The 25768-nt window shown below is 37.9% G+C and overlaps 1 protein-coding gene across 1 annotated transcript in view; it reads right to left on the bottom strand.

Moving 5' to 3' along the window:
- Positions 1-3706, bottom strand: part of FMN/FHY (riboflavin kinase/FMN hydrolase) — a 246154-nt gene extending 242448 nt beyond the window's left edge. The window contains exons 1-2 of the mRNA XM_089424162.1: positions 3392-3706; positions 3122-3308 (exon numbers count right to left, since the gene is read on the bottom strand). Of these exons, the coding sequence (XP_089280288.1) occupies positions 3122-3308; positions 3392-3545 (341 nt within the window). The 5' untranslated portion in view covers positions 3546-3706. The remainder of the gene's footprint in view (positions 1-3121; positions 3309-3391) is intronic.
- Positions 3707-25768: the final 22062 nt, after the last annotated feature.

Genomic DNA, 25768 nt, shown 5'->3' with positions numbered 1-25768 from the left:
TGCAAGTGAAATTACCGGACTTTGCCCATCTAGTCAAGCCATTACAAATGACTAAATCAAAGGCCTTACATAGAGTAAGCAATTGTTCACCAAAGAGATTGTAGCCCTTGTCCTCTGAAATTCTTTCCCACTGATGATTACTTTCTTTTGTAAGCCAAATAGGGTCACAATCATCTTTACAACAAAGAATGCTAGCTTTCTCACTTGCAGTCCTAGCATTGAAATCACCCACTATAAGGACTTCACCTAGCTGAGAATATGTTGCAATATCCGCTTTTAAAGCTGCAAATGGATCTTTGTGGTCAAGCCCTCTACCTTTATAGATTTTTAAACCTGTGGCGCAAAATAGCATGCTGCAATTCTGATGTGGTTTCCATTTTCTGATATTTTAAACCAAATGAATTGCTTATTTGAGTCTTCTTTTTCTAACTGAATGAGACGACCTTCTTTCTCCCTTACTAAAACCATGATACCCCCATGCCCTTTGCCATTCCCTGCTGCCTTGTTCCACACTGCCATCTTCCAGTATCCTTCAAACAAAGGTGTCTTGCACCCTTCATGCTCATGTGTTTCTATGAGGCAAATTATGTCTCTATTTTCCGCAATAGGCCCTAACCCAGGTCCTCGTCTCCATGGGTAACCTCTGCAGTTCCAACAAACTAATCTTAAGGAAACTTGGGTATGACTTGATTGCTATTTATTTTGACATGCAAGACTCACATTTGAGTCTTTGTCCCTGTTTTCCCATACTGACCTTGCTTTCTGATTTCTTGTTGAAGAGTTTGTTGCCTCTTCTTTATTACCATCTTGTTGCTCTGTTTTGGAAGGAGGTCCAAATTGCGCTATCACAGCTTTGCCTTTATAAATCCATGCTCTCTTTCCTTCATCTCTTGCTGCCCTAACCTTTAAAATTTCCTCCCTTCTTTCCTCTTGTTTTTTTACAGTTAAAACTTCTTCTAGGAAAAAAGGAGAACCCCTCAAGAGATGTTTCTTGCTTAGAATAATATATTTATCACACAAGCTAGGCATAATGATTTTTATGGGCCTGGCTCTCTCCCCGTTAAACTTACCCACCCTCCATGCTTGGCATATTTGTCCTTGCCATAGCAATGCGTCTTTCAAAAAGTCTCTTGCAAGGTCAAGAGTACATTCATTTTTCTTATAGTCTTTCACCCCTTTAATAATTATGTTTGCTGCCCTATTTTGTCTTTCCTTGCCTTCACTATCTTGCATGTTGTCAACCTGAATATTTATTTCTCCTTCCTTATTAGCAGAATTGCTAATAACTTGAGCCCAAGTTTTGGAAACTTTTGTGGAATCTTCTTTCATTTCTTCTTTTGCGTTCTCTTCATGGTTATTTATTTGGGCAATCATTTTCCCTTTATCCTGGGATGATTTCACATTCACCACCTCTATATTTTCCACTACAAATTTCTTTATGTTTTGCACATCCGCCTTCATGCGTTGCCATTCTGTCTTCCCTATCAGGAGAGCTTCCTGTAGCAATACCACTTGTTCTTTTAAAATTTTACTGCTTTCTGCTAATGCCTTGTTCTCAGCCGTTATTATATGAATTTTATGATCTCTTTCCTGCCCTTTAGCTTCTAAAACCTCCAACCTTTGTTTTGCATTTAACAATTCTTTCACATAAAGATTAGATGACCAGGTGAGAGGTGTGGATGTGGAACTATATAAGGCAGAATCATCAATGATTTTTCCTTTGGACTTCTTGTTGCCATGTGCTTGTGGAAGAGACTTGTTTTAATGCTTTTTGCGAAGGACTCTATTACTTTTCTTTTTAGATGGTTTCTTCCTTGTTTGCTCCCATTTTAGACCGGCTATTCTGCGTTTTAAAATGCCCCGATATTACTTGGCATTGAACCAAACCCACTTCCCAGCTTTGGCAGATGAGGCAATTTTCACTTGTCCTAAATCAATTTTCTCCACATATTCTGAAATTTCTGGTTCCTTTGTCATGTTTGAATGCATTTACTGCTGCTTGCTCACTGCTGGATACTTCTGCTGCTTAAAAACTCTATGCTTTCACACTGCTCGCTGCTGCCCACACAGCTCTGCTCTTATTGCTGACCACACTGCTCACCACGCTGCTCTGCTCATAAATGCCCTGAATATATGTTTGCCAGAGGTGACGCCAGTGGGAGTGCAACCATTTTTCAGAAGTGAATGCCTTACTTTCTGGTGGCCAACAGTGATTTCCTGGTCTTGTTTTTATACCGTGCCGACTCTGGTTTGGTGGCTCTTTGCATGCGGCTATCTGCGTGCATATATTTGATAAAACCATACGCTGCCAATTGCGATTTGGAAAGAGATGAGGGCCAATTGCGATTATGAGGGCCAAGAGATATTAGCTGTTTTTCCCTCATCATTGATTTTGTGCCGGATCGATCTTGTTTCACACTCTTGATCAGAACGCCCTCAATCAATATTTCATTGGTGTTTTCTGGATTCTGTTCTCTGAAGCGGAAGCTGAATCAATTTACAGTACAGGCTTGAAGTTTTTGCGCAATAACTCTGTAATTAGAATGCCGCGTATCTATCTGGACGGTCCTCCTTCCTCCATGTGTCAACACTGAAAAAGAAGGTTGGCTTGGACACAAAGATGAAGTTGAACACTGAAAACAAAAGATTGGCTTGGGATATTACACCTATTGCTTACAAAGTTTATATAATTACGGTCTATCCATTTAAATTTCGCTCATAGCAGTGCTCGTGACCCTAGAATTGAACTCAATACCAACAACATGGTGGATATAGGTTTTAAACCAGAATGCAAGACCAGGGCATTGAGAAATATTCGCATGTCATTGGTAGAAATTCAACCTCTATGGAATTGTAGCGAGGCACTGGCATTGCAGGATCCCATTTAAAACTATGTACAGGTGGGAAATGAAACAAACGACTACAATTGGTGAAAAATAATTTTAACTTCGACAAAAGAAAACGGTGAGCATATCATTAATCCCCTATTTCACTTCGGAAGAAAGCTAAATTCCCTGATAACTAATAAGAGGGAGCCTGCCAATGGTTGCAGTGATGCATAGTAAATCAAGTATCCAATTCATAGTACGAAAATATTAACAAATGAAGATTAAGAAATTACATGTTTTCAAAAAAAGGCCATATTTCAGACATGAATTGTTGGGGAGTGCAAGGAAGTTGGTAATCCTCTACAATTAAAGCCGCTGCTTCCAGTGGAGCTTTGCCCAAGCGCTTCTCATCTCCTCTGCCATCCCACTGCTTGCCATACTTCGCCAAAAACTCCTTCAGAACTTCATCCGCAACGCCATCTGCGACATGGCAACGCTTACTCGGTTAATCATTATCTTACATAAAATTATTGCCAGAAGGTCTTGTGGGGTAAATTTAAAACCTGTGTCAAGCAGTGTGCCATCGAGATCCAAGAGTACATGTGATTTTGACTGTGTGGTGCACCTATCCTCCATTCTTGTGAAATTCAAATGCCGAAGAGTCTGTACAGCTGCTGAAGCCCGTGGATATAAAAACAAGCGGGGCTTCAACCACATACCCGAGAAAGTATGGAAAAAGAACAGCCTCAGCGTGGGATTTACGCTGATGGCTGAAGTGAGAAAGTACAGAAGCAATGCTGAGTAGTGACCACCAATATTTTCAATTTGCAGAGCATAACATATGAATATACGACGGAATATATATGTGCAATAATCATTTCAATTTTAAGTGCTTCATATTCAGTTTAATAATTATTTTATTTATTTAAAATAAACTATTACACGAATAGGAGCCACCTGCACCTTAAGGGTTTTAGGCGTGCCTGCGCTTCATTTTAAACAATATTATATTTTATGTTTATCGTGGATTCGATGTGTATATTTGCTTTTGCCACATTGATTTCAATGGGACACAACAAAATTCTATGCTTTCGCTGGATTCGATGTGTTCCGGAATTTTGGCTCTGGCCTATTATTATAAAAATGAAATGAAATGATATTTTAATGTTTATTAGATTAAAAATAGTCTAAAAGATTATTAGTTTTTTTCTTTTTTTTGTTTTTTTATCTTTTATAAAAAGAAAAATATTTTTTTGTGAAAGTGATTTTCAACGTAATTTTTTTCATTAGTTTTTTGTTTTTCGTGTTTTTTTTTTATCTTTTATAAAAAGAAAAATAATTTTTTTTGTAAAGTGATTTTCAACGTAAGTTTTTTCATGCAAGATGTCTAAAAAAATTTTGAGATAAAATGATTAAAAAATATGAAAATAGTGATGTATTTAATTTGAAATTTATTTAAATAAATTAATATCGTAAAATAAAATTTTATGAATTTGAATTATTGAGTTTGAATAGTCTTTATATCATTAAAATATATATATTTTTCTTTAAACAATATGAATAAAAATATATATATTAAATTTTATAAAAATTATTGTGTTGAATACTTTTTGTTTTGATAATTTTGTGGAGTTTGATATGAGGTATTTAAATTGTTTTATTTTTAATGAATTTTGTAGAATAAGGTGGAAATTGTTGAAATCCATTAATTTATTTTTTAAATCACAATTCCCCATTCTAAGTCATTTTGAAGACTTTATGATGTTCTTAAATTTCAATTTACAATTGTGAGATTGCATTTTCATCATTAATATTTTTAAAGATATATTCAAAGCAAATCTATGCTAGAAAAGTCATAGGAAATAGTGGTGATTGAGTGAGTGTCCTTATCCCACAATTAATCTCATTGGGAGGCCCTTGAATGCATAGCTTCATTGCCATCTAAGCAATAAAGTTAAAAAGGGAATGATTCCACAACAACCCCTAAAGGGTTATGTGGAGCAAAAAATTGTCTAAACCAATTATTTAAATTTCTTGATGAGATTAAAGCTAACATTTTTCAATTCAAAACCTTGACACTTATTAGTCAGTTACAGAACTATATCCCTTTACATAAGTCCTAAGAAATTATCTATATGAAATCCAGTGAAACATGGATATAAATTATCATGGTTTGATAAAGGGTTTTCTTTAATAATTGTTTCCTCAATAAGGGAGAAGGAAGGCCATAATTTTTGGAAGAGGGCATTATTCCTCAAGTAAGTGAGACCATATACGAAATTCTAGGAAATCAGATTTATTCCAAAATATTGCACTAGAATATTTTGAAGGAGATGCCATCAAAGAAACACCCAAAAAAATTCTCCCTTGATGGATCAACAAAATGGTCTATATTGCAATAATTGGAGGCATCTAAAATGGCAGTCCATAATTTATAATGAGATTGTTAACTATAGGCAAGTTCAAGAAAGTTCTTTCATAGCATGTCACTTTGGCAAAATGTCTTACATGAGCTTTGTAAAGGCATGGGTAACTTGACTAACCTTTTCCATGAGCAAGAAAGGTAGGTCCTAAAAGGTACAACAAAAGTTACATCATAATTAGCATCCAAAGTTATACATTACTAAATCCTCCTAACCACACAAGTGAATGTCCACAATTATGTCTAACTTAAAATTGGTAGCGACATCCACAAAATCTTCTAGATTAATGACTAAATTAAAATCAATGAAAATGTATGAATTAACTACTAAATTAATGTTGATGAAAACCTCATAAGTAAATCATGATTAGCTCTTTTTAAAATATTATATAGTTGGTAGCATCACCATCCATAAGAATGTCCAGAACTTTTGTTCTCTTATAAATGCACAAGATTCAATTTAAAGTAGATAATTCACTTAGCACATAATATATATGTATGTGATGTACTTACCCTAACTCTTAACCCTTAACAAACCCACCTAAACAACATGCAAATGCACCAAAAAATATTAAGTATTTTGAAGTTGGAGATGAAGCGATGGTGCATTTGAGGAATGATAAATATCTTAGGAGCAAATATAGCAAATTGATTGTTAAGAAGAATAGTCCATGTTAAGAGGAGGTTTACTAAGAATACATTTGAGTGGAGTTGCCTTAAAAGTTAAACATTTCACCAATATTTGTTGTGACATACCTATGTGAATAAAAAGCAGTAGATGATGCAAATGCAACACAAGAAGTGGCTAAGAATGAATTTCATAACCAAATGTCACATTAGAGGAACACCTAATCTTAAAATGTCTTATCTAATATGATATTAGGGATTGGTTTTGTTGTATTTGTCGGAATTTAGGTGGCTTCATCTCTAGATTTTTTCATTTTGCAAATGAAAGACATTTAGTTGTTTTTTCTAAAGGAGATTCTTTAGCATCTACAACAATCATCCAAATCAAATACATTTAGTTGCTTTTCTAAAGGAGATTCTTCAGCATCTATTGCAATCCCTGCATGGATCTCCCCATATAGAGCCTTTCAAGAGAATCACCTCATTTGTCCCTGTTGTTTTGTTTACTTAGAGCAACAATTAATAGGTAGAGTTTCATGCTTCTTTAGCAATCAAATTAATGAGACCTTGGATTTCTTTTAACAACACCTCCCTTCCCCACCCCAACCCGTCAACAGGTCAACCAACCTCCATGACATTTCCAAGAAGCTTGTGTTCCAAACCCTAGTATATACTTCACCAGATCAACAAAGATACTAAATGGTAGTTTTTCAGGTAGCATCGAACAGGTGTTCTTGTCTTGATTTGTGTCAGAGAGGCTAGGGAACACAAGATCTCCAAAGCCCAGAAAATATTTCGGGAGAAAACACCTAGAGACCACTCAATTAAGTTAATTGACCAATAATTAAAAAATGCCTAAGTCTAACTTAGGAAAATTAATTAATTAATAGCAATTTATTGAGAAATATCGAGAAAGCTCTAGAGACTCACACAGATCGAGTGTAAGACGATCTTAGTCATTGAAAATGATTTAATCATGGTCATTGGTGCTTCAACAAGAGATTATAAGAGCAAGTTGATGGGATGGAGATAGAGACAGTTGTGAGACACAAGGAGAGCTAGTTCAGTGGGAGATCGAGCTATCCAGTTGTAGAGATTGAGTGAGGAATAAGAGTTCGAGCTAGAAGGAGAGCAAGTGAAAGAGGCAGGAACATAGAGAAATTCTGGAGGAATTTTCCAATGATTTTCCAATGCCTGCAAAGAGGAAGCTAAAATATTCTGTAGAGAAAGTCGCCCACGTGGTGCAAGTTAGCCAAATTAGTGAAGTGAATTGCCAAGAAGGGTTTGGATCAGTTATCGGAGGCCAAAAAACCATTCTGAAAGGCAGAGAAAAAATTTCTAGTGGTAGGAGAAGGCTAGAGACCAGTTTTGGAGGAGTTCCAGAGGTCGTACAAATTGCACTTGCCAGGAGTGCAAGAATCCAGAAGGTAGTGCAAGCAGGACAAAGGGAGGTTCAATGATTTTGTAAAAGGGAGAGATTTGCTCCAAATTGTTTGGTGAGATTATTTGTTGGAGGATTTCTAGTAAGGCATCTAGATTATTGTACTTAGATTTTAAATGTTGCATAATAATAAAAATAAACCCTCGTCTGTTGCACCAGTTTTTCCTTTGAGGTTTTTTGGGGACTTTTATCCAAAAAATATTGTGTCAATTTTATGATGTGTGTGCATCTATTTTCTCAATTCCAACATTTTATTTAGCTTCCGCATAATTTATTTGTGAAGAATTGTAGTGTGAATTATTCGGCATTAATCAAAAAAGTTAATAAACTACTAACTAGTTAGAAGAATAAATTCCATTTACTACAATTCAAGGAAATTTCATACGATATGAGAGTGATTTTGATCAAATCAAAATATCAAAGGCAAGAGGAGAAAATTTTGCAGTTTCATAGGGAGAACATAGCAAAATTCCTCCAGATCTGCACAGGCCAACCATGGGTGCGAATTGCAGAGGCAGATGGTTTGATTTTCAGTTGAAGGTGCAAGAAAATTCAATCATCCTCAAAAGTAGAGTTTGCAAGCAGAGGATTTGCTGGATAGAGAGTTCTAGTGAGAAAATCTATTAATTAGTTGTGCAAATCTAGACACAGTTGGTTTGTAGCAACATATCAGCACTAGGTAGAAGAGAAAAGCACAAAGAGGAGGATACTTTCAGTTTTCTTAGAGGGTTTTTGATCCGAATTGGATCCTAAACACTCTCTAAGTTTTCATAAACTCTTTCAAATTATGCCAAAAGATTCAAGTCTTAGAAAGATCAAGCTATTAGAAGGAATCCTCATGACAGTTGCAATTTGTGATTAGGACGGAGCAACGAGAACCCTCGGTCGAGCGCGTAGACCGTTGGCCCATGGTAACATGCGCTGGCGCAAATTGGTAAAACCAAAGGCTAATTCAAGAAACTAGGGTAGTTTTTGATACGCGATTAGCGTTAATCGCATATTGCAGGGCGTCCCCCTCAGTGAAGGAAAGCCTCGAGCACCCGGACCCGAAATGAATATGAAATGCGGAAAAGTAATTAATTCGGTTCCATAGAGCGGGATTCCATAAAACCAGCAGGATATTGGAAGGCCTCGAGGCGGTAAGCAGTTTCAACCGAGTCCCGCCCGATGCCACACATTGAGTGACACACATCTGACGGAAGAGAGAGAAAACCTCTCACATCGGACGAGTAAACGTCATGCTACTTACCCGCCCAATATGAATGACGACCGTAGGATATGGGGGGCCCAAATTAACAGTGGAGGCGCATCCCGATAAATGACCAGATTTGACAAGGTTATAAAGCAAGATTACATGGGATTTGAAGTCCAACGTGGACGATGAGTTGGCAAAAGATTCGTGTTTCGTGGGCGATCTTGGAGCAAACAGAAATAATGGCCGTTCAAATGTGTCCAGGGAACCTAACGCACTCACCCATTGCAGAATAGGTGGCCACATCCCTGTGAGGTGTTACTCAGTGATGATGACGCAAAACAGGGGAATTCGAACAGATAGAGGTAGGAAACCCAGATAGTCGGGAAGGAGAAGCGAACAGTCAAGAGACAGACTGGCTTTAAAGCCATGAACTGACACAAGTAGAGAACACACAGGGGAGAGTTAGTTAGACACAGAAAGCTAAGAGCAGAGAACATAGAGAAGAAGCCGAGCTGACCCAAAGGCAGCATCAAGCCAAACAGAGCCAAAGAGAGTCAGAGAGTCTGTGTACTCCAGAGAAGGCTTGAGAGGTTCAAGCGAACTCCTCGGCATAGGCCTATCATGTATGAGTCTTAGATTGGGCTCATACCACTGTGACCAATAGAGGTCGAGTTTCAGTAAGGAGAGTCTGTGTACTCCAGAGACTTGAAGAATCCAAGTCCAATCCTACTGATTTTTATCTGTTTAGTGAGACTCGAATTGAGCTCACTGTTGTAAAAACTCTGCTTTGAAAACATAATAGAGAGGCCACCACTGAAGGTTGGACCAGGAGACATAGCCCAGGAGCATTGGGTGAACTCCTTATTAAACTTGTTGTGTTTACATGTTTGCCTGTTATGTTTTCTCTAACTGCCTCAGTGTCTATGTATTTCACAATCTTATCGATCCATTGCATAAAGTAACATAGGCACATCCATGCACATGAGTCTGTAATACCTCTAATTCTTTGTCCTGGATAAATTCTAGATCAAGTGGTATCAGAGCTCTAGGTTATTAAGGTTAGACAAGATTGTGCTGGATTTTGTTGTTGAATGCTAACTAGATCAAAGCTTAAATTAGGAGAAGGAGAGTTGGTTGAAGCTAACCCTGAGATTGGAAGAGTCTACCCTAAGAGGAAAATGTCAGAGGAAAACCCCTTGGAATCAGACTCCCAATTCATGGATGGTTTTCTGACCATGAAATCCATGGTGGAGGAAATGTATAGGGAATTTAAGAAAGGTAAGGATGAAGATTCATCAAACTCCAAACAACACAAAGGAGTAAAATAATCTCCTCTCCATGACCACTCTAAAGGCAAAGGGAAAGAAGAAAAATTTCTCACACCTCCTATAGCCCCGAAAATAAAAAGAAAACATCTTTGATTAGATTAGATGTTAAATTTGATTTGCCGATATATGATGGAGAGTTGAATGTAAAGAAGTTGGATAATTGGATTAGGCAGATTGATGTGTATTGCAAAGTGTAGGGCATTGATTCAGACAAGAGTAAGATTCAGTTGGCCAGCCTACACCTTGGAGGCACTGCCTTGTTATGGTGGGAAGGCAGGATGCAAGCTGACATGAAGAAACATGGCAAGATTCTTTTTGTCTGGAATGAATTTGTTTCTGCAATTAAAAAGCAATTCTATCCACTAGCCTATATGCAGCAAGCCATGATGAGTTGACAAACTCTTCGCCAATTAAAAGGGCAAAGTTTACAAAGTTACACCCAAGAATTTAGGAAAAGAGCTTTGATTCTAGGAATTTCTTTAGACTCACCTGAAACCCTGCTGAAGTATATAGGTGGTCTACACAGCTACTTAAGGCACACTATTCTCATGTTTAATCCCACTAACATAGATTAGGTATCTGTTCAGGCTGCACATCTAGAGACTAGAGGAACGAATGTGAACCCAAAAGTTGGGGGATCATCAAAAACCCACTGCAAGCAAGAATAAGGAGAAAATAAAACAGAAATGGAAAGAGAGGAAGACAAATACTATACAAAAGACCAAGCCTTCGTCCACCCACTGCAAGAAGGATGGGAATGATGATGAACTCTGTTGTATTCTGCATCTGAAGTTGAAACCCAAGAAATACGAGGGCAAAAAAAAGAATACAGTTGCAGCTATTCAAAAGGATTTGGGGTCAGACTCAGGGGATGAAACAACAATCGCAACCACAGGTATAAAAGGTAAAAATTCTAAAGCATCTACTAGTAATTTATACAATCTATTAAAAATGAAGAAAATGAGAGGAAAAGACATGAGCTTTTTCATATTCGAGTTATTTCCAAACATCAAAAGATTGATACTTTGTTTGATAGTGGCTCACAAGTAAATTTAATTTCTGAAGCAATTGTAAAGAAGTTGGGATTACTAACCACACCTCACAAGAAACCATATCCATTAGGTTGGCTATGTGATAAAGCAAATCTACAAGTGACTAGACAATGTAAACTTAAGTTTTCTTTTGGGTCAGCATTTGTAGATGAGGTTGAGTTAGATATAGTTCCTTTGGATATATGTGGAATTGTTTTAGGAAGTCCTTACTTGTATGATAGAAAAGCTATTTTCTATAGAGCTGAGAACAAGTATCAACTCGTTAAAGATGGGATCGAATATATTGTAAGAGCTCATAAGCTCAAGAATAATTATACTCTCATAAACTTAGGGCAGATGAAAAGAATTGTAAATTCATGCAAACAATTTTTACTGATGGTTGTAAAGGAAAAGAACCCTGATAAAACCAATGTATTTGAGGGCTGTGATGCTAAAAAACAAGCTGATTTAGAAAAAGTTGTTTCATAGTATGATATATTATTTCAAGAACCTAAAGATCTACCACCCAAAAAGGAAATAGTACATGATATTAATTTGCAGCAAGATGCTCCATTGCCTAACATCGGAATCTATAGGTTGTCCGCTTCAGAGAATGCAGAAATCAAGAAGCAGGTACAGGAGTTGCTCGAGAAAGGGTTCATAAGACCTAGCACGTCGCCATGTGGGTCTCCAATTGTCTTGGTGAGAAAGAAATATGGCTCATGGATAATGTGCATTGATTACCGAGCACTGAACAAAATAACAATAAAAAATCGTTATCCTCTTCCTCGCATAGATGATCTATTAGATCAGTTGAAAGAAGTTGTTTATTTTTCCAAGTTGGACTTGCATAGTGGATACCATCAAGTCAGAGTTGCAGAGCAAGATGCATGGAAGACTGCTTTCAAAACAAAGCAGGGATTGTATGAGTGGTTGGTTATGCCTTTTGGCTTAACTAATGCTCCTGCTACTTTCATGAGAGTAATGAATGATGTACTCAGACCTTTTATTGATGATTTTGTCATTGTATATTTGGATGACATTCTTATATTCAGTAAAACATGGGAAGAACATTTAAAGCATGTTAAGCAGACTCTAGATGTTTTGAAAAGAGAAAACCTTTATGTTAAACTCTCAAAATGTGAATTTGGTAAAACATCTTTGAATTATTTGGGTCACATAGTAGGGGGTGGTGAATTGAAGATAGATCCCTCTAAGGTCGCAGTCATTGTAAACTGGCCTAAACCCAAATCTGCAATGGAAGTTAGAAGCTTCCTAGGAGCAGCACAATACTAGAGAAAGTTTATTTCTAACTTTTCCTTAATTACAACTCCCTTACATGCTTTAACATGATTGAACAAGGTGTTTCAGTGGGGAGGAAAATAGCAGAAAGCCTTCGACACCTTGAAAGAAAAGATTAGTACAACACCAGTACTAGCACTACCCGATCTTCAAAGACCATTTGAGATCGAAACGAATGCCAATGACTATGCCATGGGAGCAGTGTTGATGCAGCACGGTAAACCCATATGTTATCACTCTGAGACATTCAATTCTACAGTAGTTAATTATCCCACATATGATAAAGAATTGCATGCACTAGTATAGAGTGTGAAAAAGTGGAAACTTTACTTAATGGGCAAAGAGAGAGTTATGCACACTGATCATCAACCACTTCAATATTTACACTCCCAAACTAAGTTGCAGCAATCAAGACACTATAGGTGGACGTGTTTTCTACAACAATTTCATCTTGTCATCAAATATAAAAAGGGCATACACAATAAAGTTGCAGACATGTTGTCCAGACCAATCATAAATGCATCTACTATACTTATGCATAATTCAATATTGCATGAAAGCTACATTGAAAAATATGCTCAAGATATAGATTTTAAAGATGTATATGTAACTTTAAGTCAAGGCAGACAAGTAGGAGAATTGGATTATCATGTTAAGGACCAACGCTTGTATCATTTTGGGAAGCTATGCATTCCACAAACTGAAAGAGTAAAGATAATTCGACAAGCACACACTTCTCTAATATAAGTTCACTTTGGTGTAGGTAAAACAGTTGCACAGCTGCAAAGATTTTGTTATTGGCCAAAAATGAATGAGACAGTTTCTAGATATGTAAGAGGGTGTACCATGTGTGCTAAAAGCAAGCCCAGTAATAGAAAATTAGGCTTGTACACTCCACTACCAGTTCCTTCTCATCCTTGGGAAAGTGTTTCCATGGACTTTGTTGGGGGACTGCCTAAATCTAGGAAAGGTCATGACTATTTATATGTTGTTGTGGATAGGTTCAGCAAAATGTGTATTTTAATACCTTGTAACAAAACATATTACAATTGAACAAACTGCAAAGTTATTCTTTCAGCATGTATGGGTTCATTTGGATTACCCACTTCCATTATATCCGATCAAGATACCTAATTTGTTGGGAAGTTTTGGTCGAGTTTGTGGGAATTGATGGACACTAGAATGAAAAAGAGCACAACTTTTCATCCACAAATAGATGCCCAAACAGAAGTGGTCAATAGGACAGTGATCCAGTTGCTTAGAGGCTATTGCAGCAAGCATCCCAATCTTTGGGATGAGCATTTATGTTATGTGCAGCATGCTTACAACCGAGCTAAACATTCTCCTTCACAGAGATCTCCTTTTGAGACCTGTTTTGGTTTCACACCAAGGTCTCCCTTGGATTTTGTCTTTGGTAAAGACATAGCAGTTGATGGACACAGTGAAGTGGACAAGGCAACCAAGTTCATTGAACGAATCCAAGAGATTCATCAGGCAGTACAGGAACAGCTGGAAAAGAGCCAAGCCAAGTACAAGGCAAGGCATGACAAGCATCAGATGGAGCATAGTTTCCATGTTGGTGATCAAGTTTGGTTGTATATCAGCAAAGATAGAATGCGAGGTGAAGGTAAGAAGTTGAAGCCAATAAGCTATGGACCTTTCAAAATACTTGAGGAAATTGGTGAGAATGCTTTCTACCTTGATTTACCAGCCTACATGCACATCTACTCAATTGTTAATGTAGACAACTTGAGATTATTTGAACCTTCATTAATTGAAGATCCCGAAGAGCAGAGTTAGTTGCCTTCTATTGATGGTCTGTTGCCTGAATATCTTAGTGAGTTGCAGGAAGATATAGTTCTGGACAGGAAGGTGAGAACCACGCGCAAAGGGGATGTTGAGTACCTTAGGATAGGACTCAAAGGTTCAAAACCAAGTAGTGCAAAATGGATAGAAATTGGGCAAGCGAGGAATCTATACCCTCACTTGATTGATGCTTAAAAACAAACTTTTGGTGGTCCAAAAGCTTTTTCAGTGGGAAGGCCGTGATCCGAATTGGATCCTAAACACTCTCTAAGTTTTCATAAACTCTTTCAAATTATGCCAAAAGATTCAAGTCTTAGAAAGATCAAGCTATCAGAAGGAATCCTCATGACAGTTGCAATTTGTGATCAGCGTGGAGCAACGAGGACCCTCGGTCGAGCGTGCAGACCGTTGGCCCATGGTAACGTGCGCTAGTGCAAATTGGCAAAACCAGAGGCTAATTCAAGAAACGGGGGTAGTTTTTGATACGCGATTAGCGCATCGCAGGGCGTCCCCCTCAGTGAAGGAAAGCCCCGAGCGCTCGGACCTGAAATGACTATGAAATGTGGAAAAGTAATTAATTCGGTTCCGTAGAGCGGGATTCCACAAAACCGGCAGGATATTGGAAGGCCTCGAGGCGGTAAGCAGTTTCAACCGAGTCCGCCCGATGCCACACATTGAGTGACACGCGTCCGATGGAAGAGAGAGAAAACTGTTCATATCGGACGGGTAAACATCATGCTACTTACCCACCCGATATGAATGACGACCGTAGGATTTGGGGGGCATAGATCAACGGCGAAGGCGCGTCCAGATAAATGACCAGATTTGAAAAGGTTATAAAGTAAGATTACATGGGATTTGAAGTCCAACGTGGACGATGAGTTGACAAAAGATTCGTGTTTTGAAGGCGATCTTGGAGCAAATGGAAATAACGGTCGTTTAAATGTGTCTAAGGAACCTGACACACTCACCCGTTGAAGAATAAGTGGCCACCTCCCTGTGAGGCGTTACACAGTGATGATGACAAAGAATAGGGGAATTAGAACGGACAGAGGCAGGAAACCCAGATAGCCGGGAAGCGGAAACAAACAGTCAAGAGACAGACTGGCTTTAAAGCCATGAATTGACAGAAGCAGAGAACACACAGAGGAGAGTTAGTTAGACGCAGAAAGCTAAGAGCACAGAACAGAGAGAAGAAGTCGAGCTGAACCAAAGGTGGCATCGAGCTAGATAGAACCAGAGAGAGTTGGAGAGTCTGTGTACTCTAGAGGAGGCTTGAGACATTCAAGTGAACTCCTCGGCATAGGCCTGTCATGTATGAGTCTAAGATTGGGCTCATACCATTGTGACCAATAGAGGTCGAGTTTCAGTAAGGAGAGTCTGTGTACTCCAGAGACTTGAAGAATCCAAGTCCAATCCTACTGATTTTTATCTGTTTAGTGAGACTCAAATTGAGCTCATTGTTGTAAAAACTCTGCTTTGAAAACATAATAGAGAGGCCACCACTGAAGATTGGACCAGGAGACGTAGCCCAAGAGCATTGGGTGAACTCCTTATTAAATTTGTTGTGTTTATATGTTTGCCTGTTATGTTTTCTCTAACTGCCTCAATGTCTATGTATTTCGCAATCTTATCGATCCATTGCATAAAGTAACATGGGCACATCCATGCACATGAGTCTATAATACCTCTAATTCTTTGTCTGAGGATAAATTCCAAATCAGTTTCCAAATTCTAGTTCTCGAGAGGAGATCCATGATTTCCAATTGTATTAGATAGTAGCAGATCTGGGCATTCCTTAGCAAGTGAGAGTAGCATCAGCAAGGCTGCAGGAAAGTTCATTTTCCTAGTTTTTGAGTTTCGCAGAGATGGCCTCAGCAGGACTCCGAGATTAGGACAGGCTTGATGGAGCCTCTAATTATGGAATCTCAAAGGCTAGGATGGATTTCTTGTTAGATGAGCATGGTCTGAAGACGTACAAAAAAACATTGTAGTTATACCTATGTATCAGTAGCAGTTATTGAACTACAATAAAGAGATGGCCAAAGCAAAGAGGACGATCCTCAATGGAGTTTGAAATCACATATTTTCACATGTCTTAGACAAGAATATTGCAAAAGAGATGCGAGATGTCAAGGCAAAGCTTTATCAGGATTCTTCAGAGAACTAGAAGATATTTCTCAAGGAGAAGTTGAGGACTACGAAAATGCAGATTGGTGAGAATGTGAATCCTTATCTCACCACGATTCAGAATGTCCAAGATGAGCTAGCAGTTGTAGGTGAGAAACCAGAGGAAAATGAACTTGTGTGAATAACACTAGATGGGTTTACCAGAGAATGCGAAACATTCATTTAGGGAAACATACGAGACAAATTGCCTGATTGGGAACGCTTATAGAGTGATTTCACACAAGAGGAGTTAAGGCTCAGTCTTGTCTATGGTACTTGTAACAGCTTTGGTTAAAAATCCATGTAATGAAGTTAATAAAGGCAAAATAAGGCCAAGGTCACAAGACATGTATTCCAAGTTGAATGTTGGGAAAAACATCGTAGTGGGTGTTCATTAGCTTTATTGTGGCTAAGGAAATTGGCAAACGCATTAAAAAGGAAAAGAGGCATTAATTGAAATTTTGATTATGAAAATAAAGGAAAATAAAAGAAAAGGAAGGTGAAAGGTCACAAGTTACATGTGAGGAGGAAAATCAAAGGAAAAATAAGGGAAATTGAAGAAAATAGAGGCCTCATTGATAAATAGGCTTCAAGGATCAGTTCACAGCTTTTGTCAGTTCAGTTTTGGAGCTCTCTCTCTATTCTCTCACTCTTACACACTTATAGCATTCTTGGAGCACACTAGCATTGGAGAAAGGAAGGCAAAGGAAGGACAAGAAAAGCAAAGGGAAGCAAGGGTCAAGCATGAAGATATGGATCAAGCGTTATAATGAGATTACTTGCAAGTATCGAGTTACATGTATGATTTCCTTACTAGTTTGGACATGCATGGTACATGCATGTGTTGGAAATGCTGAGAGGGGGGTGAATCAGGTTTTCTTTTTCCGACTATAGTTTTGCCAGTTAAAACATTTATATTCAGAACACAAGATGAACAACAAGAATAAATGCTTTTATTAATATAATCTTTGCAGTAAAATAAATACAGTATATGAGTGGTTGTAAACAGTTGCCAAGCACCAACTTGGGATTTTGTGAGGCTTCAACCTCCAAAGCTCCAACTTTGTTTCTTCCAAGGCAATAGTCTTGGACATAGTAGCACCAAACCCCAAGGACTTCAATCTTTCCAGTTCCTGAGACACATGTCCCAAAGACACCTATCCTTACTACTTTTGAGGCATCAACCCCAAGGACTCCAATCCTTCTTACTTCTGAGGCACTAGCCCCAAGGACTCCAATCCTTCTTGCTTCTGAGGCACCAACCCCAAGGGCTCTGACCCAATCTTGTCAAGGCACATTTGATAGTAATGTTCTGCTCTCAAAACTCTTCATTACTGAGTTCTGCCTATTTACAGCTTCACTGTAGTCTTCATGCTACAACATCAATGACAGTCAGTCTTCTCATGAAGGAGTATTTACAACTCTTCATACTGCCCACACAAAGTCTCCAATAGCCTTCATGACCTCTGATAATGTCTCCACACAGCTTTAGTGAGTCCACTGTTAGCTGCACTAAGCTCTGCATAAGAACCAACTTTCTGTTCAAGCATATGTTCTTATTGTCACAGTGAATACTTCAACATGACTGTTTCTCTGCTGGCTACTTCTGCCCTTCAATTATCTCCTGTCTTGTTGGTCCTTCGACCCTTTTTCTATTTTGTTGGATGCTCTCGTTGCCTCTGTTTCCTCCAACTATATCAACGACGTTTAACCCCACTCTGTTCTTTGTTCTTCCTGTTTTATGCATTCCTCGTGCCTCTTTCTATCGGTTTCCTCTTTTCGTTGGCTCTTTGGCTTCCTCTTTGGTCTCTGTAGTTTCCTCTGCATTGCTTGATCCTTCGGCTTCCCTCCTTGGTCACTGTGGCTTCCTCTGTTTCTTCATGCTCACCAACACTCTTGAGACACATTGATTCAATGGCAAGGACCGAATAATACACAGAGAAAACATATTCCAAGTTAAAAATGTAACAACGCTCCTTTTTTCAATCATCATAGATATACACAGGACTTTACAGTTTAACGGAGATGCCACGTCCCAATTGCAACTGCCATGATTCAACCTACTGAACTATCGTTCAAGCCTCCTGAACTATCAGAACCATTATCATATGCATTTTGGCCCTTCAAACCTCGTGCAATACATTTTTGAATTACACAAGAAATATATAAAAAACCACGAGCGAAGCGCTAAGGGCAGACTTCAAAAATATTACTCTCGAATCTATAACTGCTTCAGGTCCGCTTTGTAATCGCAATCGGCAGTCGCCAATGGCTGATGGAAGCGATATGACATTAAGCCAAATTGCAATGTTGCATCGGGTTCGCAACATTCATCGCAATCGGCCCTTGCAGGAGGACAACCCTTTTTGTATCATTGCGATGGGTGGATGCGATATATGATAGAACGTTTCATAATATGCAGCGGGTACATTATATATATATATATATATATATATATATATATATATATATATATATATATATATATATATATATATATATATATATATATATTTTATGCCGCCAATAGTGTAAATGTATATATATACATGAGTCTGCGCCTCCGATAGTGTAAAAGCACATATATACATGAGTCTGCACCTCTGATAGTGTAAACACGTGCATACACACTATATAGCTCTCGATAGCTCTATTCCTCTGATAACTTTGTTTGCTCCTCTGTTTGCTCTGTTCTTCTTTGGCATATATATATGGCTCCTCCTTTAGCTCCGATAGTTATGTTTTGGCATATATATATATATGGCTCATCTTGTAGCTCCTCTTGGTTCTTCTTGGGCATGTATTACATGCAATGCTCCTACGATATGGCTCCTCTTGCTCCAATGTCTTCCTTTGGCTTTGCAATGTCTTTCAATGACCTCCTCTTGATACCTTCATACCTTGATGGCTTTTGCCTTTTCCGACATGCCTCTCTTGCTCTGATATTCTGCAATATGCCTCTCTTGCTCTGATATTCTGCATTAGCTTTGTTATGCCTCCTTTGTTAACTCCTCCGTTAACAGACTCTTGCTTATGGCTTGGCTATCCTGATGGCCTTGCTCCTGTCTCTTCATGGATCTGCTCTTCTTCCCCTTGGCTTCATATCATCATTTAGTATCTAGAATATTGCCATATTGACATCAATGACAACCTAGGTCAACAATCTCCCCCTTTGTTATTGATGGCAATATTCTTCTCCCCCCTTTGACATCAATGGCAAAGGAGTGCTTTGGGAATCCCCGTATCAAACTGCTTTTGTTTTTCATAAATGATAGGTCTTCATGGGTCTAGGACTCCCCCTATCCTAGTGCTCTTCTTCTTTTTACTCAAGATATAAGAATTGATGCTTTATCATCAATTTGCACATTATTCCCTCTTCATGTCTCAGAACTACTTTATCATGGCTTCTACAATACTCAAAAGTGCTCTACTTCAATGCTTCCAATCAGATTGCAAATAGCTATATACCAAGGTCCAGATTTTTATGCTTCAATCCATATTGTTGTCTCCACATGCAGAATTGGGAGGCCTTCATAGTCCGAATCAAGAGAAATTGCCATTGAGATTGTCTTTCTTACTATCTTTCTTCAAACCTGAGTTCCTTTGTGTCTCTGTGCTTCTCCTTAAGTCACTGCCATCCAGTATTTAATCATCATTGCATTTGGATGAAATGGTGAGGAGTTGTGCTTTACTGTTGCTATATTTTCTAAGTGATATGTATCAGCTTAAGTCATATTTGACTGCACAACATTCTCCTTTTTGTGAGTCGTCTTTCCTTGTGTTCTTGTACATATCTCTGCATGTTATTTCCCTAGCAGATTTAGATATCCAATCTGTGACTGTGTTTTAAATTTATTCTGCTGATTTGCATCTTCTTTCAATGCTTCAGTTTTGTTATATGCTACTAGCTACTCTTATTTCAAACTCCATTCCAGATGTATCTGTTTATTTGAAGATTGCCTCTATTAGTGTCCATAATTTATCTATTCTCACATTAAATCCCTGAGTTAAGACATTTAGCATCTGTAAAAATCAGCACCATAGCTATTTGCCCTATTTCTTTAGTATTAGATGACATTCTCTGTTGTTCCAAATACTACTTAGAGATTAAGTGGAAATCATATTTAACAACAGTCCAAGGAATGGTTACAGCATCATGTTCTTCAATGGAGTACTCCTGAGAAATGATCTTCATCAAAGAATGATTGTTAAATAAGCTCAACAAGGATTTCATAAGGACCCTTTCACTAATAGCTTCTGCAATAATGATCAAGAATCACAGGATCCCCCTAACTGTATGCATCATCTCTTTTGGCAGAGTCTTCCCATAAAATGCTTAGATTGTCAAAATTCAGGCCAATGACATATGTTGTTGGTTGGAGAGCTCAAGGGACTTTTGGATTGTATTTGCTTCCTTCTCCATACTTGTGTAACTTTCTTCTTTTGCATGGTTCTAGCTTGTGTAAGAGCCCAAGTTAAGTTACAATCACGTGCCATATGACCAATGTTATGAAACTTGAAGCATTCTACGTTGTTCATGAATAAGAATTCATGATTTCTTCCTGCAAAATTGTTTCTTGGAGATTGTTGGGGACTATAATATTTATCTTTATGAGATGGTTGGGGACCATAACATCTATCTTTATGATATGCTTTACAATCTTTTTCCATGTGACCAAAGTTTGTACAAGAATAACAATAACCAAAAAATGAACTTTGGTACCTCGGAGATGGAGATTTCCTTGATGTAATTCTGAAGCCTTTCTGCCTTGAGATCCTTTGATGATAACCATTGCCTCTTGCATATTTGACATAATCTACATTTCTTCTTGGAGCAGGATTTCTTCTATTGTAGCCTTGATTTTTCTCCGTGCCTTTGTTGGAACTGGGAGCATCACCATTTCTTTCTGGCTTCTTCACATCCCTTTTGAAGCATTTTTATTTTTCTTTGAGGATTCACCTGCATACCCAAGACCTGATTTATCAAATGGACATCTGTGATAGCTGAGCATGTCATCTAAGGCCTGAGAGCTCTTCCAGATTTTTTTCATCCCTTCAATCTTTTTTCTGAGGAAGACAATCTCTTCTTCCAATCTTTCACACTCATTATTCTTCTTAGCAAGTTGTTTCTCAGTTTCTTCCTTGATACGAGTAGCTTCATCTGCTTCTATTTTAAGGGAGATGATATCTGACTTCATTTTGAAGATTTCTTCATTCTTTGCTTGATTGCTCTCCATTTCTTCCTTGATCCTTGTAGCTTTACATGTTTCAGCCATGAGAAGCTTGATGTCAGATTTTAATTTGAAGATTTCTTCATCCTTTGCTTTTAGTTGACAGATCATGGTGTTTCTTTCCTCTCCTGCTTCATCAGCCTGTCCTTCTATGACTTCCAATGCTTCCTTTGTCTTCTCAACTCCTTGTGCTTGTTTCCTAGCTTCTTGTAGTTGAGATTTGAGAGAAGAGACCTCTACCTTGTACTGACCAATCTCTTCTTCAAGTTTGTTCAAGCTCTTGTGCCTTTGTTCAAGTTGACTTAACAATGTATCTTCCTAATTCTTTGCTTTATTCAATTGATTTGCCATGGATATGACTTCTTCATGATGCTTTCTTTTGCTTTGATGAAATTCCTTCTTAAGCTTGGCAAGCTCTTCATCCATTTCTTGTACTTGAAGCTTGATGAGGTCAACTTTCTTCCTTGTTTGATCTTGCACACAAACTAGTGCTATCTTCTTAAATTCCTCATTTTCCTTTTTCAAATTGTTAATCTCTTCCATGGCAATCATAAGTTGAGCGAGGAGTTCTTCTACAAAATCTTTTTCATTCTCTTCATCTTCTAGGTCTACTTTAGCCTTGATGTCATCATTCTCATGTTCAGCTTCTATGATGGGTTTTGGACTTCCTTATAGATTTCCATCATCTTCTTGACTGATGGTCATGGTCAATGCTACTTTTGAGTGAAGGTCATGAATTTTGTCCCATATACCCTTTGCTGATGAATATTTTCCTAGATTGTTCTTTATAGAATCAGGCAGCCCATTCAAGATTGCCTTCATTGCTTTTGCATTGTACTCCTTGGATTCTTCATCCATCCTGCTATCAACAATCACTGATTTCCAGATTTTAATGCCTTGAGTCTGTAAGAAATTCCTCATTCTTGCTTCCCATATATTAAAGTTCCCATTGAGCCTTGGAGCCTCCTCAAATTGATTGTGTTCTATTTTAGTAGTAGAGGGAGACACATCCTTAGGAGGATTGGAGAATTTCTTCCTTAACTTCGCCATTTGTGTTCTAAAGATCAACCTTCAAGCTGTTAGGCTTTGAATGAAGGTACTGGCTCTGATATCAATTGTTGGAAATACTGAGAAGGCGGGGTGAATCAGTATTTCTTTTTTCGACTATAGTTTTGCCAGTTAAAACATTTATATTCAGAACAATAATGAACAACAAGAATAAATAATTTTATTAATATAATCTTTGTAGTAAAATAGATACAATATATAAGTGGTTGCAATAAATTGCCAAGCACCAACTTGGGCTTTTGTGAGGCTCCAACCTCTAGAGCTCCAACTATGTTTCTTCCAAGGCAATAGTTTTGGACTCAGTAGCACCAACCCCCAAGGACTTCAATCCTTTCCAGTTCCAGAGACACCTGCCCCAAAGACACCTATCCTTCCTAATTCTGAGGCATCAACCCCAAGGACTCCATTCCTTCTTACTTCTGAGGCACCAGCCCCAAGGACTCTAATCTTTCTTGCTTCTGAGGCACCAGCCCCAAGCGTTCCTACCCAATCTTGTCAAGGCATGTTTGATAGTAATGTTCTGCTCTCAGAACTCTTCATTAGTTCTATCTGTTTACAGCTTCACTATAGTCTCCATGCTACAGCATCAATGACAGCCAGTCTTCTCATGAAGGAGTCTTTACAACTCTTCATACTACCCACACAAAGTCTCCAATAGCCTTCATGAACTCTGATAATGGCTCCACATAGCTTTAGTGAGTCCACTATTAGCTGCACTAAGCTCTGCATAAGAACCAATTTTCTGTTTGAGCATATGTTCTTATTGTCACAGTGAATGCTTCAGCATGATTGTTTCTTTGCTGGCTACTTCTGTCCTTCGACTATCTCCTGTCCTGTTGGTCCTTCGGCCCTTTTTCTGTTTTGTTGGACCCTCTCGCTGCCTCTATTTCCTCTAACTGTAACAACAACGTTCAACCCCACTATGTTCTCTGTTTTTCCTGTTTTATGCATTCCTCATGCCTCTGTCTATCGGTTTCCTCTTTTCACTGGCTCTTTGGCTTCCTCCTCAGTCTCTGTAGTTTCCTTTGCATTGCTTGATCCTTTAGCTTCCCTCCTTGGTTGTTGTGGCTTCCTCAGTCTCTTTGTGCTCACCAACACTCCTGAGACACGTTGATTCAATGGCGAGGATCGAATAATACACAGAGAACACATATTCCAAGTTAAAACTGTAACAACGCTCCTTTTTTCAATCGTCATAGATATACAGAGGACTTTACAGTTTAACGGAGATGCCACGTCCCAATCGCAATCGCAATCGCCATGATTTAGCCTACTGAACTATCGTTCAAGCCTCCTGAACTATTTGAACAGTTATCATATGCATTTTGGCCCTTCAAACCCCGCACAATACAGTTTTGAATTACACATAAAATATATGAAAAACCACGAGCGAAGCGCTAAGGGCAAACTTAAAAAATATTACTCTTGCATCTATAACTCGTTCAAGTCCGCCTTGTAATCGCAATCGGTAGTTGCCAATGGCCGATGGACGTGATATGAAATTAAGCCAAATTGAAATGTTGCATCGACTCTGCAACATTCATCGCAATCGGCACTTGCAAGAGGACAACCCTTTGTGTATCATTGCGATGGGCGGATGTGATATATCATTAAGCCATGTTACAATGTTTAAGCAGGTCCGCATGCTTTATCGTAATCGGTACTTTCTGGATTTAAGACCTCTATGGTTTATATCTTCTAACTTAGTAACCTGAGAACCCATAGTAAAAACCATTTTTCGTCAACGTTTCAAATCCCAACAGGGATCCATCATTAGGACTTCTTTGAATGATGATAGTAGAAGAGTTTGAATGAGGGTTTTAAATAGTTTTGAGGTGAGAAGATTTAAATGGATGTCGGCCTGTTTTAATTATTTTTATTTATTATTTCCTTATTTTTAATTAATTTTAAGGTGTATTAAAGAATTAAAAAAAAAACTATTTATTAATGTAATAATAAATAAATAATTTGATTATTTTAATCTTTATCATCAATATTTCCTACTAAATGTTTAAATTTATTATTAAGGGTTTAATTTAGTTAATAGATTCAATAGTAGATCTAAATAATAATTAATCAAAATTATTGTAATAAATATTAAATATTAGTATTAATATTCAATTTATTTATTATTTATTTATTTATTATTTTTTATATTTTCGAGGAGAAAATTCGTAATTTTCATTAATCAGAAGATTTAGAAGATTACATGTTGTCGATGCATGAAGCATATGCAGAAATGTGGCCAGAGCCACTACAAAACAATACTCCCATAGAAGTATCCAAAAAGCCCTTAGAAAGGGCAGCAAACAATAGGAATGAGAAACCCAACAAATCTGCAACAAAACAAACCCTGACATGATACCCAAATCTATTACAAAATAGCAAATAGCAGCAGAGGTACAGCACCCAGCGGCAGCATAGCCCTGCAATAAGAAAAAAGCTCTTGCGGAAGGAAGTAGAAACAGTAAGTTCTAGATCAGGTTGCCCAGACAAGAAGGAGAGTCACGAAATGAGGAAGAGAGCCGCCACGGTAGCCACTCCTTCCCCACCCCCTCAAAAACTCTCCTCTAGGAGCAGACCAAACCAAAGAAGGACAACTGCCCCAAACATCCACAGCAGTCAGCAATAAACCAGCGAAACCAGCCATTGATGCGGCACGAAAAAATGCAGAGAAAGATCCTCCACATCCCTGTTCCCTCAACGCTCCAACAAGATAGCCAGCAAAAACCAGACCAAAACCCACAGCCGCTGCGTAGGAAGATCAGTGCAGAGGCAAGGAAACGGGAGCAGAAGTGGCAAGGGAGACGCCTCGCCCCCGCCTAGAATGAAAAATAGGTTCAGAACCCAAACACCCGCGTCGCTGCCAAGTTCTATGGGTCACGGACGGTGCTGCGGCGTCGACGGAGGAAGCCCTGATCTGTGACGCCTCACTCCCAAAACCCTACCGCCGCTCTTCGCCCTCCTAGTATTAATATTCAATATATATTAATAATTATTAAATATTCGTATTAATATTCAATATATGAATATGTGAATATGATAATTAATAATATTAATAATTATTAGTAAATTAAGATTAAATATTAACTATAATAATAATAATAATTATTATATGATAATTAATAATAATAATAATATTAATGTATTAATAATAATTAATAATTAAAAACTAATAATTCTTAATATTAATGGTTAATAATTAATATAAATAGTTAATAATTAAAAAAAATTATATTAATAGTTAATAGTTAATACTTAAAAATCAATATTAATAGTTAATAGTTAATAATTAAAGATTAATAATAAATATTAAAATA

This window comes from Pinus tabuliformis, chromosome 4_2, assembly GCF_031772625.1.
Source record: "Pinus tabuliformis cultivar Carrire ecotype Pingquan chromosome 4_2, CPIR1, whole genome shotgun sequence".
Classification (NCBI taxonomy): Eukaryota; Viridiplantae; Streptophyta; class Pinopsida; order Pinales; family Pinaceae; genus Pinus; species Pinus tabuliformis.
Note: the sequence above shows the minus strand (reverse complement) of the source record. Positions and strands in the feature narration are given on the sequence as shown.